We start from the raw sequence: 15,163 nt of genomic DNA, 5'->3' as shown, positions 1-15,163 counted from the left end.
TTATTCAAATACTGACGATAAAATGGTGGGTTGGCAGAAGAGGGAAAGTTAGGAACGTTAATTTATCTTGCTATGTATCATCTGCAAAACAGGAGATGAAACAATTTTTCAGAAACTGAATTTATGCCGAACTGCATGTATCAATCTAATTTCCACCTGAAACAAAAGTTAACAAGCAAACAGCTGTTTCTGGTGGCTCTAACTGCACTGGTGTAAGTGTAGGCAACTGTCTACAGGACCAGAAGTTACTGTCCTTAATAGGAGGGCAGCAAAAACTAGGACATTTGTTCACACTTCAGGTGCCCCAGTTAATTTAGTGTATTAGCTTAAAACACAGGAAAATACTTTTGTGCTAAGATGCTATATTGTGGATTGTGTCATGATTTGGCTCAGCTAAGGCACAAAAATGCATTTTATTTTGCTATGCTTTCTAGTGGGCTAATCTTCTTCAGGAGTCAGCAATGTCTTAAGATATTTATTACTATACCCATCAGGAGTTTAAGACTCCCTAAGCAGGGAAACAGTAAGTGCACAAGAAAGATACAAAACAAACCAACTGACACACTTACAAAGAATAGATATACTGGGTTGCTGGAACTGCAGTTGTTGGTGTTGATCAGCTTCTGGTTCTTCAGGCTCCACTTGTGTAGAAACTGAGGCTGAAGTAGCGGGGACAGAAGTAGTACCAGTGACAGACTGAGGATGCTTTGACCCTGCGTGGGAAGCACTTGATGGTTGCTGTTGCTCCGGCTGTTGCTTTTGACCACTTTCTTCCTGCAGCTTCTTCTCCTGTTCTTCTCGCACCAATTGACGCTGCTCTCGCTTTCGCTTAATCAAAGACACCCTGTCCTTGATAGCTTTTGCCATTGTCTTGTGATCCCCTTCACAGACATAGCCAGATTCCACCTGAAGGAGGATACATTCACAGAAATCACACTGTCAAACACAGCCACTGTTGCAGTGCTACAAGAAAAGTTATCACTCTCTTGCACTAACTTCTCATTCCCAAACTTCTGAAGAGGTTTTATTTCAAGACAGTAAGAGAACAGTAAATGCAGAGGCTGACAGACTACATTTCAGCATCGGAGAATGACAGTACCTTCAATGCTTTATAAGACCACCACTTACCATTTCCTGTGCTACATCCTCCGGGACATCTCTCTCTAAGTCAAAGGAAAACTCTATTGCCTCATTATCTTTATATTTGCCCTTGAGTTTTTTGATGTCTTCAATTCGGAGCCAGAGTTTAATAGCAATTTTTTCTCCATCATCTTCCTCTGCTAGTTCTACCCGTACTCCAGTCTCTTCTTGGAAGAAAGCATGATTCAAAAGATCCTTAATAGCATATCTAGCATATTGGGAAAGAGTGTAGAAAACACATACAGTTATTAGGTTTTGATAAAACATTAAGGAATATCCTTGCCTGATAATCCTCCAAATTTATTTCTCTACATTTCATGCTTCTCCCATTAATCATTTCATAGTGTATAGTTCAAATTTCTCTTTTAAAGTATGCTGGAGAAATTCAACACAACGATACTACAGATACACAAAAAGCATGCACTGGTCAATACAATGGAAGTGCCAAGAGGTTTTAAGCCAGCTGAACAGAATGGGCTCTGTACTAATTAAAATAACGAACAAGAAACTTTCAAGAAACAATTTGGTTTTCCTGAAGATTAAGATCCAACCCACAACCTTTACTCCCCAGATCAGTACAGTAATCTAAATAGACTAAATTATATATTTTAGGATAGCATCCAAAATCTCATCTAGTTAATTCAGCACTGGTTAAGCACCACATCTTTCCTGTAGATTTTGTACTAACTTTTGAACCACTTCATCTCTCTTTGGCATAATTAGAAGTTTTATCCTGAACTTGCGATGCTACTTATATCTTCCAACAGTAGGAATTGAGCTTGGCAATAACAGGCTTCAGAAAATTTTAAGTAGCAGAAAAGGTCATATTGAGAATCAGTTTTCATTTCATGATTCTTTGCATTTAAATTCTAGCTATGGGCACATTTAGGAGTTCTAGGATTTAACGCTGCTCCAGAAGCACTATTTTCAATTATGCCCCTACACAATAACATCCTCTACAAATTAAGATATCAGACAAGATAAAATAGAGCAAAGCCACCACCCTATACTACAGAGCTGAGTAAGCTTGACTTGATGCCATACTAGCCGAGAGCGAAGCCACCACCCTATACTACAGAGCTGAGTAAGCTTGACTTGATGCCATACTAGCTGTACAAATTTGTGACTGGTATATGACAAGTGCAAAGGTTACCAGTTACCTAACCAACACAACAAAAAGACAATCTATGCTCATACATGCAGTGTAACGGCAGTAGTCTAAAAGTTAGTTGCTGAGGGGAGGCTAAATGGCAAGGAGCAAGTGATGTGCAGCCACAAAATTAGTTTGTGGATAGGAAAAAATACAGAACTGTTTAAAACAACTGAGAAAGAGGACAGAAATTAAAAATATGCAGCAACATCATCAAATGTAGGACTTAAAGAGTTAGAAGGGGATAAATCAACATCCATGAACTGACAAAAAAATGGCTCTGGGTAGAAGGCCGGAGGGGAGGGTGAGGGGCACTAGAGAAAGGCAGAAGGCTGAAGTATTCCTAAATCAGACCTTCAGTAAGCAACAACTGTGGGAAAGCAGAAAAAACCTCAAACGAATCAGCAGTTACACTATTACAGAAAATCTGTAAGTTAAGCATTTCAAGCAGAAATCATCCCACAGGAAATGTGAATAAATATGACCAGAAAGAAGTTAGAACAAAGAGCCCACAAAGCGATTGGCCATCAGATGCCAAGAGAATCAAACACATGGTGAGGGGGAAAAGCATGAGGAGGAGAATGAGGAACCCAACAAACAATCCAAATACCTGGGAACCTGGAAGGATTGCCATCACTGTTTTACTGACTAGCTCAAAGCTGTAGTAAGAGTGGTGTATTTTTTGAATGAACTGACAACGATGGTTACTATAACATTAGCACTTCTCCTGACAGCATTTGCAAAGAATCCCCTAACACAAGCATCGAATAAGAACCTACCAAAGAACAGAACTTGCAGAATTAGCAGTACACGCATCCTAACTTTTGTCAAAACAGTTCATCGTAACAGTTATAAAATCAGTGTGTACAGAGGAGAAAGAAAAGCTTACCTTTCACCTTTGTTTTGCCGAATGCATCCCTCAATAATCTCCTTCACTTCAGGGATTGCTACTTTATCAAAGCTGGCTGGCTTGACACCCTGGAACATACAAATAACAACAGAAAACCAGGAGGGCCCATTTGATTTAGGTTGTGATTGTACAAAAATTTACTTACAGAACAACTATTACTACTCAATAGATAATTGGCCTGAATTCCTTACTAGTGCAAACTAAAAACTAAAACTCTGACCCCAACCTTACTGTTCAGCTGTTTGTTACTAGCTTTTTCAAAAGTGGACTTTTTTGCCCGTTTCTCAATTACACCTCCATGACAAAAGGCTCTGGCACTTGGGTACTGAGTTATGCCAAGAGTACCTTTAAATTCCTATGGAAGGAGTGTTGGTTAGAGGAACATACACTGACCAGACTGAGAAGGGAAGGAAGTGTTTTCTGTGTAATAGTAATGCACAAGTGCACATAATTAACAGTTTTTAAAGGATTCTGTTGTTTCTTCTAATGTTTCCAGCATACCATTATACGAAGTAATTTGGACAGAGACTCATTTTACAGGAACTGAACTTAGCCAGAAGATAGCATCTAACTGGATCGTTAGGAAAAAAAACCAAAAAGCAAAAAACACAGCAATAAAAAGCCCCACCATACACACTTTCCTATATCTTCACCCTTCCCAGAAGACCTACTAAACCCAAACCACACTGTTGTATGATTGTTGCTGTGAGTTCAAAAAAGTGAACTTTGTAATATGGTCCTTTTCAAAAGCCCTTCAGCAACATGATGCAATCCCTTCTCCAACGCACAATAAAGCCATCAGGGACAGAGGAAACAAAACCTAAGTATAAACCCTTCTTACAGCAAAATCAGCTGCTTATACCAGTCAACTAAACAGACCACAAGCACTGACCAGTTGGGAATTCTACAAAATAAGGCAGGCAGAGAGCCAAAACCATCATTTCCTTATGACCAGAACCTCTATTTCAGGGACAGTTGTGCACTGAGGCAGAATCTGGCACTCAGTTGCACTTGATTGAGCCTCTACAATCAAACCTTTAAAATAGCAGATTGAGTGGCTGGAGCCACCATGTTTAAATATCCTTATCTAAAAGGCCTCAGTTTTCAGACCAAACAGCCTGGACATCTGTATCACTTGAATTCAGTAACTAAAAGCCGGTAGCACTACTGTAGAGTACTCATTATCACGTACACTTGATACATATGACCCTGTGTCACTGGTGAATCACAACTAAACAAAAAAAAAAAAAAAAAAAAAAAAAGAGGAAGAATGATAATCACAGAATCTGAGCTACAGAAATAAATGTAGTAGTAGCACAAGCAATATCATTTGCGCCCTGACCATGTAGTACTTCTCTCACTGTACAAAACAGTATAACTTCCCATCAAATAGGGACATCAAGATATGACCCTTCATCTTTCTTCTATTGCCAGTGGAAAGGTAGTCCTGAAATGGAAAGGCTGAGAGTCTCCGAACTAGACCCTTTGCAGCTACAGACCTTTATTTAACTGAATATGGATTTAATATGATAGTGAGTTCCACCTACTTTTTTCTTGGCCATACAGGGCAGTACACTGACTTCACATGCTCACTGCCTAGGATGCTCTGTACCCCACTCTGCCAGGAGAGGGCATGCTGGACTTCAAGAGGTGCAAATGCAAGACTGGGGGAGCACAAGAGTCCAGTCTTTCAATGAACGACAGTACTATTTCTGGTTATGTTTTAAAAAAGTGTTGTGTGTGCATCTGGAACTAAAAAAAAAAAAAGGAGTGGAGGACAAAAACTGAAGCACATAGGTCTCACTTGATAAAAACCTCCTATCTTACAACCGCATTCTGGATTATCTGTTTCTTTGCACTAAAATATGCTCTTATGAAATTCTGGCAATTGAGATTGACAGAACTGAAGAGTATATTGTGACAAGAATAAGCCCTGAAACACAGCCCTTCAGTGAACATTAACTTAATGCTTTTAAAAGCTTCAGTGAACATAAGACTTTTGGAGATCAATGCCTCAGCTGATAAGACACTGGACCGAAGTTTGTGCAAGTGAGCTTAAATACAGTAACGAGGTCATGTCGTAAGTCTCCAGCTTTCCAGCAGGACATCAAAAAGCCCTACACTCTATTACAAGAGATGTTTTATATAACTGGTTTTAACATTTATTACTTGCATTGAATTCATGTTGCATTTCTCTGCTTATATAGCAGAGGTTAGTCACAGTGATAGTCACAGTCACCTTTTACTATGGCCAAGCTTGAAATGGTCCCAGGAATTCAGGCTCATATGTGTATGGATGGATCTCTCTATATAGTGTTCCCTCTCTCTGTATATACATAATATAATCTCTACAATAGTTATTTTTACTATTTATTGTATCTAAATTCTGTACCTAAATTTGCCAGACAAGTCTAAAGTTTAACACATCTGAGGCTCCAAAATAACTAAAGCCCCAGAGGTAGCAAGAGCCTCTATGTGCGTTCATTTACATTGTGACAGTAAAGGCAGATGTCAAATCTGATACAATCTTATTTCAGAAAAACAGAAAAGCTAAGATAAACATAAGATAACTGGTATAGCAAAATACTAACATAAGGAAACCAGAACATGAGCTTTCTGTTGAAAGAACAAAGCATGTGGTAAAAGAGTCAAGAAGTCTGAAAAGGTGAAGCCAAGAAGAGATTTTAGAATCAATGATCTAGTCTGCTAGCCTACATATTCCTAGCCTGAAAGAAATCAAATACTTGTCCAAAAACCTTTAGGCCCTTCCATGAGGGCTCTATCCTACAGTACTCTATTTCGTGAACTCCAAAACAGGAGTTCAATTAAAAAGAAAAATGCTCTCCCAAGCCCCCTCCACCATATTTTCCATCTTCCTAACTGTTCCTCAGAAAAATCTGGGCAACCCTCACACTGGGGCCTAAAACCAATATGGGATGAGCTACAAACAGCTCAAACAGCTACGCCTATTTCTCAGTTTGTTCCATAGTCCATAGGAAGGGTTGTCTGAGCCTAGTCTACCACACTGGCCCAAGGCCCCTTATGCTGAAGGTCAGACCACTTAAGTGTCATCAGCTTTAAAGAATAAGTAAATAAAAAAAATCTTTTTTCCCACTTTCAAGTGCTAGGGAAAGTGTCAGACTATCTTACATACCACAACAGAGATGAAGACTATTTTACACACTAAGACCTATCATTCAGATATGAATGACAGTAATTAAGAAATCTGTGACCCCCCCCCTTTTTTTTTTTAACCCAGAACTGACTACAGCTTAATCTTTCCATCACAGAGAAACCAAATGGAGGCCTTGCAATTCAAATGACCTTCATATGTCCTTAAGAGCTCATGTGAGTTGTGCAACCAAACTGCTTTCATTAGTTTGTAAACACAAAGACACTCAAGGACATGCCAAGCTACTCAGTATTTCCAGGCTCAAACACTTTAAACACTTTTACTCCAAGATAGTTACCTTCTTGTATGCCTTTCCCCTTGTACCCCAAACCCGCTTGGAAGAACCACAGGACAACTCCAATCTTTAAATCTATTGCTCCCATTCCCCAGTGGCAGCTTAAATAGAACTAAATACTTCAATCATGTTTGCATTTTTTCCTGAATTTGCTAGGAGGGAAGGGAAAAAAAAAAAAAAAGGAAAGAAAGCTCTTGCATAGAAAAAAGTGCAGAATAGGTATAACATAGATGCACAAGAAAATCAGATTTTCTGAAACTGTAGTCTGAAGTAGCAAAAACTGACACTGCTACCAAAAGCAACAGACTTCTGTTTTCCATCTCCCATTCCCACACCCCTGCCATTTCCTCCCTTTTGCCAGCACAAGCATTTATACAGCTGCAAAGTGAACCACATCTTGATATTTATCAAACTGAAAAGAAACACAGACAAGAAGACTGCAGCAGTTTTCAGCGAGATGAAGTTCTCCATTGTGGTTCCCTGCACAGTTGCACTAGCTCTCAGGCTTACAGAAGGCATGTGTGAGTGCAAGAGGTAACCAGGGCAGAACTGCTTCTTCTGACCACAGTGCCAACTTAAAAATAAAAACTCCTGAACATTTACAATCTGCGAGAACATCCGTACCTTTATAATAGGGTTACATATGTAGATACCAGAAAGTGCAACAGCCCAGAAGTAAACTAAATACTGATCTTACAGCATAAGCACAGATTTTGTATTTGACAAATCTTACATGTGCTAAAATCTGTGATTTTATCACATTTGATCAAAAGAAAAAATCTTGTTCCAAGATTTAACATCCACATTTGTACAGTTGTATGATCCATTAAAAACAGGTAGGTACTCTTAAAAACACTAGCTTTTCAAGATGCTTTAAAAAACAAAGTAAAGGCTACCCAGGACACCTCTGAACAACTTTTATGTACAGACACGTAATATCTTGCATTAGTTAGATCAGGATCAGTGGTGTACCATCTCATTCCAATGCAAAAGATATTACAAATATTTGCTTCATAAGAGAAGGTACAAACAATCAGTGCTGAGTTTTACACCAAGACAAGCTAGAATAAAAGACACAGAAAGCATCTTGTACCCTTAGCACTGCTAGACTAAAAGAAAAGCAAGCTGAACAACAACATCATAGACGGGAAACAGCAGGAACAATAATTGTTCCAGCCTGGCTGTTCAGAACTCTAATTTACATTTAAAAAAAAACTTACCGAAAAAAAGCACAGCCAGCTTTGAAAGCTGAAGACCTAGTTTAGGCAAACTGACCAGTTCATCAGTTCTGTGGTCAAGAATTCACCTCCAAAAGCCTTTACTTTGGCTACACATACTCATCCCATACAGTGAAATTCATACATACCTCTTTAGCACAATCCTTGTGAGCACAGCAACAACAGTGGGAATTAACAATTACAAATACGGGACAAATCTCTCTTTTTGTGAAATCCATCAGGAAAAGAGACACATTCACCAAAAAATTGGGTGCTCGTTTCCAACGGGAATCCGCTAAGCTGCCGCCTTAACGTACAGCAGAAGGAAAGCAGACATCAAAGCTAGAAGGGAGCATTGTTTTCTGTTTGAGACCTCCTGTACTTTTCCAAGTCCAGTACATGAGGCTGCGGAGATTCGAGTTTAATATCTGCTTTTGCCACTCTCAAATTCTTAACAGTGAGAGGTAAGCCTGTTCTCTTCTGCCTGCCCAGCTACCTCGGTGGAGGAAGAGGAGGAGGCAGAGGAGAAAGAAGAGGCAGCGCAGGGACACTTTACTTCCTGCATGTCCCCGCCTCCCCGTTTGGCTGCTCTGCCTATTCCCCACCCCAGTTTTCTGCCGCCGGTTAAAAGCTGTGCATAAGAACATCACCCAGTTGCACTCCTGCTCTGGCAAAAGGGCACTTTTGAACTGAGGGGAACGGGGCAACAGAGTTATGATTAAAATTTGCTGGCACTGATTTTATACTTGGGGGGACAGGGGAAGGAAATAGGGGAAAGGCTGCTGGTTTTTCTCTCCTCTTCCTTCCACAGAGCTACCTAAATATCCCTATAATTGACTAACTTCAATTTCAGCCTAACAGAACACAAATCAGCACTTTTCACTTAGCCAGCTCTAGGATAATATAATACATTCCACCTCCCCGGTCCTTCCTGACCACCACATTCTGCTACCAGTAGGGATGTCATCTGCTTTTCTATTCTCTTACATTAAGCACACAGTGAGAGGTGTTTTAAGGTGATTTTCAAACTGTTGGACAAAGGCAGGAAAGAGCATTGTCGCCTGTTTTCCACCACATGTGCACATATGATCTGCAGAGCTGTATTTTCTAGCACCTCTTGCTCTATACCAAAACTAATCCTCAGGTCTCACATCTTCTGTCCCTGGTATCTAGTTTGAAACAGACCTTATAAAACTTGCTCACTAATGAAGTGAGTTGTCTACAGCATCAGGACTTTTCGGGGGGGGGGGGGGAGTGGGGAGTGGGGGCACAGGGAGCAAGGTAAGGAAATCCATGCACATCATTTAAGGTGAAGTGTGCAAGTGAAGTCTGACTGACCAGTGATGATAAAACTGTGATGAAATCCAAGTACTTTTTAAGTTTTCAAGACCACTTTTTACCCCCACATAGCATACTACTTAGTTTCTCAAGTATACTACAATTATATCAATGTTGTTGTTATACCATGCAATACCAATGTTACAAACCAACACTTTTTGATACTTCGCTATGTATTTCAGGATTTCTCTCAGTCAGCTGCAGTGAAATAGGGCAAGGGATCAAGAGGGGTCAAGGGAAAAAGGAGTCAGAGACACTGCTATGCTGAGCAGCCTACAAACTGCAAGCTAGAAATTTTCACCTATGTATCAACCACCTGCTGATTATCATCTCATTTTTAACAGTGCTTGCTGTTATCTTGAATAAAGCATGTTGGAATTTTGCTTATAATTTTGTTGTTGTTGTTACAGTTGTGCTCAGACCAAACTGACACTCTGTGGTCAAAACAAATCCAAATCTACTTCACGGGAACAGAATCTAACATGTTACTCCACTTAATTAAGGCTACCTTTTTCTGGGGGTGCACTGCACAAGTTGAACAGAAGGTTTCGAGAGTTTCAGCTTTTAAACCCCGCTACCTAACCATGTTTGCACTCTTTTCAGAAGTGCTTTAGCTATGGAGCTTGAAAGGAATTCTACTGTAACTGATTAATCTTCTCAAACAAAATGTTCAGACTTTGCAGTCCAGAGGCTAATAGAATCAGCTGCAAAGTCAAATCGCAAAAACAAAGTAATTAAGATGTCCATACTTTCTTTTTGCTAAGTTGTTACCAACTAGTTTGAACCAGACTCAGGCTGCCACAAACCATTAATTCCAGGAATTTACAGAGAACAAAAAATTCCACTGGAAAACAAGCTAGTAAGCCTACCTCCTTCCCCATAGTCTCAAAAAAGCCCCCAGGCAACACTATATATAGGATTTAAATTGGTTTACCCCATGATCCTCTAAATATCACCACCTACTGTTAGTTACTTTGCCTGGCCCTCAAAACCTTTAACCATTTAAATGGTTTAACCACTTCCTCCCTTCCCCACCCTAATCCTATGTCTTCTTTAGAAACACTTCCAGTTTACTTCCTTCCTTCAGAGTACATCTACAACCAAAAAAAATCCAGACTATATCATAATTCTCATCCCAGTCCAATTTCAATACCTGCATTCTCATCTCTTATGAAAAGGAAGACTTCAGCTTAGCATTTACTCAATTAAAAAGAGATACAGGTGCCTACAAAAGCTAGGTTTTATTGTTCTTATTAAAAATCAAGATATAATAGTTGTGATTGCACTAATAAAATTAAAAAGTCAACAGAACACATGACAGAAATAAAAATTTAGCTTCTCTGATATCAGCATTTCAGCAGTAATTAATTCTGGACAATTGATAACTTTCTCTAGAATGAACTCAGTTAACCCTGCAAAATAAGTCCTGCACAAGATGAATATCTTAGTGAACAGCATTACTGCAATACAAGTAATAGGACCAGATGAAAGCTTTCAATGGGCTAGATTTAGCTCATAAGGCACTATTTAGACTACTGTATTAGCTAAGACAGGCCTAGTTTTCTTCTCCTCTGATCAAAAACAAACATTGATTGCACATTTTTGAACTGAAATTAAGATATCTTTCAACTCTGACTAGTCTACCATCACACAGACCAAATTACCTCTCTCAGCTATTTGAGTGCGCTCCTCTATCACTGAAATTGCTCAACCAGCCCATCTTCAGTCAGGAGATGCTGGAGATAAGAAGTTTCCCCTTTGTCATACAGGTCTGTAAGTAATCCAAGTCCGATGATTCTTAAATTTTCCCAAACCAGCAGCCTTAAAGACTTGCAGCAGATTATTGTGCATGCTCAGGCTTCGCAAAAGCATTATAAAGGTAACAGAGGTGAGGTAGTATTTATACAGGCCTGCTTGCTGCAAACCAACTGATCAGAGTCTGGAAACTGTTTTCCTCCTCCATTTACCAAACAATTTCAAGGTGTTAATAAACACAAATGGCAAGTCATATACTGAATGGTAAAAACAAACAAAAAACTCCCAAACATACAACATGATGAGAGTTGTTACATGCACACTCATACTAACTTTTTATTCCTGAAGTTTAATTTGTGAGGCTGCTTAAAATTAAGTATCCAGTAATTTGTATGAGCTCATCTTTGGTAAAAAGAAGAAAGCAGACTCCTCCCTTTTGATTAGCCATCATTACTTATTCTCCATCATTTCTGTATTTGTATTCTGCAGCTGACCTCTAAGCTTAGAAGCAGAGGAACACTACCTGCTTATCCAACAGCTTTGTTAGTGCCTCAATACTATCTACTTATTTATTAAAGCCAAAACATTACAATGTTAAAAGCCTTACAGCTTCATGTATTTGAAAATCCATCCTATCAACAAAGCTAATTTAGGACAGATGCATTGGGCTAAGGCTCTGTTGTTTGGGTTACATTGTTTCTACACAGTTAACAAGAATAGCTATTAATTCTTTCTAGACTCTGTTGGCTGTGATACTTTCCAGCACTCATAAGTAAAAGGTTATAACAACAAAGCAAGCAAAACCACCACTCTATTTGTGATAGCACTGAACTGTAAATTACATCGTGTACTACTGTTGAATATACACCATGCCTTACAACTACCCCTTGACTAATTATCTAGCACAGTACACGGGCATTTTAAGTTTTCACTTTAGACACACGAGTCCTCTGTATTTCAGAATTGCCCAGTAAATGAAAGTACCAATCAATTTCAAAGGTCAGAATCCAGAGTCCTCTGAATCTGAAGAGAGAGTTTTAGTTAAAAAATAGATGAACTAATTCACAGGACCCCCTGTAACCACAGCACCCTTCTCTAGCGAGCAGCATAAATTATATAAGCTTTACAATAGCAAATTCTGTAACTATAAGATGGAACACAATTCTGCAATGTATAGCTTTCAAGCAATTACAGTATTGCTGCATTTAGTGCTTAGAAAGGGCATTGTTCAGAAATATGCAGCATAAGGATACAAGTTCTGATGCAATGGTAAAGACTGATCAGACAAGTGGACTGAGCACAAACTTTTCAGTTTTCACTCTTGCATGAGAATGAAGAGGTAAGATCAGTTTAATCTTCATACAACTAAATGTGAGGGTAAAAACTGTGCAACTACCTTTGCTTTTTGAACAAGAATACGCAGTAATGTAAAACCTGAACTAGTTGAATGAAGCCTCTCTTTTGTCAGGAGTTCAGCTTGGAAAGTGTTTTCAAAAAAAAAAAAGAAACAAATATGCCTAGACATACATTTTGGCACTATAAATTTAGAAGTGTGATGATGAAAAAAATCATAAAACAAGAATATCTATGTTTTATTTTCAGTCTGGAAAATACATTCTTCATAAATAAATAAGTTGCGTTCTCTGCTTTAACAGCTAGCAATTTGGCAAAAAAACCCATCATCTAGCACCTATCTTAAAAATACAGCAATATTAATTCTAAAGCCACAGATTGGGCCCAGGTGGACCTGGAACTGAATTAAAAAAAAAAAAAAGTACATGTAGCAATCCAACATTAAATCTTCCCCATAGGCCTGAAACACATTCACTACCTGGACTATCCCTTATAAGATACCTACTAACAGGACCAGGATAATGGTGCACTGTCTGAATTGTGCACTATTTTCAGAATTTGCAACATGAACACTCCTCAAAACTTACCGTCCCCTTTATTTTATGACTTCTTCTAATAGGAGTGAAGGACCTCTGTTAGAGTATCTAATATTCAGAAGGGTCCTAAAAAGTATTCCTGCTACACAGGGAACTTGGTGGGGAGGAATGATAAAGTAGAAATGTCTCTGAAAGTTGACCTTAAAACAAAGTCACAAGCTCATAGTGTCAGGAAGCCTCTAAACACCATCACTAGACAGAGAAGCAACAACTCCTTTAGGAAGAAAAATATTACGGGCGACAGGCAACAGTTTTAAACACACTTTCTAGCCTCGTGTTTCTCTCTACTTTTAGGAATAAATTATTTCTTCAAAATCACATTACAGTTCAGCAACTCTGCAAAAAGACATACATATCCATATGCCTGTGCCTGTTTGAGAACAGGGCTCTGAGTAACCTAGGGATAACTACCAGAATTTTTCATAAGCTCTGGGTGGAGTTCTGGCCTGTGAATCACATAAGGAGTAAAAAATAAGCTATTTTGAGACTAACACCACTCTGAGCTTCCATAAGACTAAACCTTTCCTGGACTCACCCCACCTCTATCCTTGTAGAACTACAGCTGTACAATTGGTAGGACAAGAAATACCAGCCCATCCCTTAACATCAGTATCTTTGAATAATCTCAATGTTATTTGCCAGCAAAGTACCATATCAGTCTCCCCACAGCAATGATTAGCGTGTCATTTCAGTGATTCATTAATGATTCCGATAACACTGCAAAGCCAGGGATTTTAAAACACTGACCACCTCCCTGTTCCCAAGAGAAGAGTCATCTTCCTGTCTTTTTTTACATTAATTTAACCCCAAGTAATAAGAGCTAAATAGATGTCAGGACAAGGCAGAACAGAGCCAAACTTTTCATAGCATCACAGTTCTCGGAGGCCTGACCCTTACAAGATATTGAACCTTTTTTTTAAAAAAAAAAAAAAAAAAGAAAAACCCATTATCCTGCTAGCTTATTGAGGTTTCTAAAACAAACAAACAAACAAAGCAAAAAAGCCACCACATTTAGGAAAACCACAACACAAGCAAATTTTAGAATTTCACACTGAAAAAATACATTAAAATACATTAGATCTCAATTTTATGCAACTCAGTTGAAGTTCACAGTCCCTGCCCTTATTTTAATTCATGATCATTTTAAAATCATATTAGATATGATTTAAATCTAATAATATCAAATCATATCTAGTTCAAAGTTGTAAAGACATGCATTTCAGGCTCGGAGGTGAGCAGTATGAGTAGGAAAAATCCTCTTTTGCTTCAAATCAAGTTTGTTTTACTGCACCAGTATTGAGGAAGCAACTGTTGTAATCTGGAGTGTTTGGTGTGGAATAATATGAACACTTCTAACATCACTTGCAAAAGTGAGCTACATCTAGACAGAACTCATTTGAAGGAGAATTCATTTTTTCCTTCCAACTTCAGACATAATCGGTCCTAGCTCTGTAAATACTACAGTCTGTTGTAACTCAGTTCTAGCTGAGTTCCTTCATGTTCCTTATCTAGATTTTCATTTAAAAAGGCAAACCTAAAACAAAAAAAAATCAATTTTTTCCATCTTCCATTCTTAAGGCTTGTACATCTGAATTGATGAGCCACTGACTGAACTTCCACACAGGAAGACTCCTCACTGCCTTTATGTATTTCTTTAAAGTCTTATTAAAATGGTTGCAAATGACACTGTTCTAAAAACAAAGATCCCCCAAAGCACACAAAAAACAAACCAAAAAAAGGTGCACAGGAGAGAAGATAAGTGGTGGAAGCGCAGGTATTCTTTAGTCCAGTCAGAGTGATGCTGAGGAACTGGATCTGATGTGCAGTTTTTTTTCCTTTTGATACTTAAGTGCCTGAAGTTTCTTTTTTCAATGAATACAATTAAAAGTTTCCTCTTTCCATTAACCTGTTTCCTGTATTGGTTGAAAATGTACAGAGTTTTTCATCATCTGCTTTAACAAAGGACTCCATTTGCACTTTTTGAAGATTGCCTCCCCTACTTTTTCCAAATTTTGTCCAAGGCTTTTTCCATTAGAAAACTTGCTAGGAAGAGCATCTCTAGATCTATCTGAATCAAACCAAGAAACCAAGTCATCCACAGTAAAGAAACAGAGCTTTGTGTATGCCTAACAAGTCCCATATTGATTCTAGAAAGCAAAAGAGTAACTTGCATTAGAGGAAAGAGCAAGCAACTAGTAGCTTAATTTAAAAAAAGATGCTCGATAGCAGAACTGCAG

General features: G+C 38.6%; 1 protein-coding gene across 13 annotated transcripts in view; it reads right to left on the bottom strand.

The window, feature by feature from the left end:
* Positions 1–15,163, bottom strand: part of WNK1 (WNK lysine deficient protein kinase 1) — a 111,460-nt gene that overhangs the window by 46,220 nt on the left and 50,077 nt on the right. For 12 of the 13 annotated variants that reach the window (XR_010389982.1, XM_064514923.1, XM_064514884.1 and 9 more), the window contains exons 5-7: positions 3,180–3,268; positions 1,129–1,348; positions 570–906 (exon numbers count right to left, since the gene is read on the bottom strand). Coding sequence is in view for 12 of the 13 variants with exons in the window: in XM_064514923.1 (XP_064370993.1) it covers positions 570–906; positions 1,129–1,348; positions 3,180–3,268 (646 nt within the window). In the remaining variant the exon portion in view is untranslated. Of the gene's footprint in view, positions 1–569; positions 907–1,128; positions 1,349–3,179; positions 3,269–8,033; positions 8,387–15,163 lie in introns of those variants that run through there. The other variant, XM_064514940.1, reaches the window with a different exon arrangement.

The sequence above is a fragment of the Dromaius novaehollandiae genome, chromosome 1 (assembly GCF_036370855.1).
Source record: "Dromaius novaehollandiae isolate bDroNov1 chromosome 1, bDroNov1.hap1, whole genome shotgun sequence".
Lineage (NCBI taxonomy): Eukaryota > Metazoa > Chordata > Aves > Casuariiformes > Dromaiidae > Dromaius > Dromaius novaehollandiae.
Note: the sequence above shows the minus strand (reverse complement) of the source record. Positions and strands in the feature narration are given on the sequence as shown.